At 43.8% G+C, this 1,414-nt stretch overlaps 1 protein-coding gene across 1 annotated transcript; it reads right to left on the reverse strand.

The window, feature by feature from the left end:
* Nucleotides 1–622: 622 nt before the first annotated feature.
* LOC112080030 (probable inactive protein kinase DDB_G0270444) lies at nt 623–1,408 on the reverse strand. Its single transcript, XM_024145818.2, has 2 exons — nt 1,306–1,408; nt 623–1,194 (listed from the first exon to the last, which is right to left on the reverse strand). The coding sequence occupies exons 1-2, from the start codon at nt 1,389–1,391 to the stop codon at nt 660–662; spliced, it is 621 nt and encodes a 206-aa protein (XP_024001586.1). The 5' UTR covers nt 1,392–1,408; the 3' UTR covers nt 623–659.
* Nucleotides 1,409–1,414: the final 6 nt, after the last annotated feature.

The raw sequence follows: 1,414 nt of genomic DNA on the forward strand, positions 1-1,414 counted from the left end.
CATTCGAACAACTGACTCGAGAAATAAGCTCAACTGCATCTACAGCAGACGTGAAACCCTGTCAAAGCATTGAAACGCCCGCTCAACAAAAATGCCAACACAGACTGTCGAGTTAACTTGGAAAAGTACTCTATTAGAGGCTGTGAACAAGCGATTCGGTGGCATTCTCTCTGAGCCTCTACACCATGCTCGATGCTAAGTACAAGGACCGCTACTTCGATGCAGACAAGAAACAGGGTTTACATGAAATGTTATAGACACAGCTTGACAAGATGGAAACGGACACAGTGACAGTGCGCACCGAGGAAGAGAGGCCACGGACAGACAAAGCTGAAACTTCACTGCTTGACATGTATGATGAAATCCTGGTTGAGAATGAACAAATGAACAACGAAACAGCACAGCAAGTGAAATAATTAGATTTTGATGATGTTTTACTGGTAATGGGGACATACGTAAATGCCAACAAAAAAACTTTTTGGTCAGTGTCTGTGTGTGTTTAAACTACTTAACTGTACTAGAATGCTTAAAAGGCCGCTATTTTTATATTATATATCGGTCTAGTTTTCTTTGGCAAGGAAAATATCCGATATTGGTATCGGCCAAAAATGTAATATCGGTGCATCCCTAACAATTAAGACTTTCTTTGTTGGTTCCAGTCACAAATATGAATGACAATCATTTCTTACATCTTCATGAAAGCTCTCCTGATCCATCATGTTCTCCATTGAGACATCATCATCGGCAGCCTTTACGTCAGAATCCTCCAAGGTATCGTCTGCCAACAGTTCTGAGATTTCGTGTTCCCCCTCATCTTTAGAATCAGCCACCAGAGAGGCACTTTTGGAAGGAGCGGGGTCTTTAGTATCAACACCAGCACCAACCTCGTCATCTAATAAGCTTTGTTTAGCTTCCACCTGGATAATCTCTTCGTCTAGATCTTTGTTTTCCAAATCAATGTCCTCCTCCTTGACCACCTCCTCGATGTCCTGCTTGACCACTTCCTTGACCTCTTCTGAGGTGCTTTGTTGACCTTCTCCTTGTTCCATCACTTTCTCAGCAGGTTGTTTGCCTGTACTGGGTTTCTCTTTGTTCGTGGAGTTTGAGGTCTTGCTAGTCTCCTCGCTCTTGTGTCTGCTGCTGCGGCCTTTACTAGAATCTGCTCTTCTGGATGTGGTGGAGTCAGGACTTTCTCTACAAGGCAAAAACCATTGAGGTAAACTTCCCTGACACAAACGTCCTGATGAGTCCCACAGGAAAATTGGGTCTGGCCACCATGGCCCCAGGTGAAGAACTCTTACTTACCTCAGGCGCTTCATTGACGATGACAAGATTACTTTGACACTCTTTCCATTGATCTTGAGGGGGTTGGAGTGGTAGTACTTCACCATAATGTCAGCATCCTTCCAATCTA

The sequence above is a fragment of the Salvelinus sp. IW2-2015 genome, unplaced genomic scaffold, assembly GCF_002910315.2.
Source record: "Salvelinus sp. IW2-2015 unplaced genomic scaffold, ASM291031v2 Un_scaffold11102, whole genome shotgun sequence".
In the NCBI taxonomy this organism is placed as follows: domain Eukaryota; kingdom Metazoa; phylum Chordata; class Actinopteri; order Salmoniformes; family Salmonidae; genus Salvelinus; species Salvelinus sp. IW2-2015.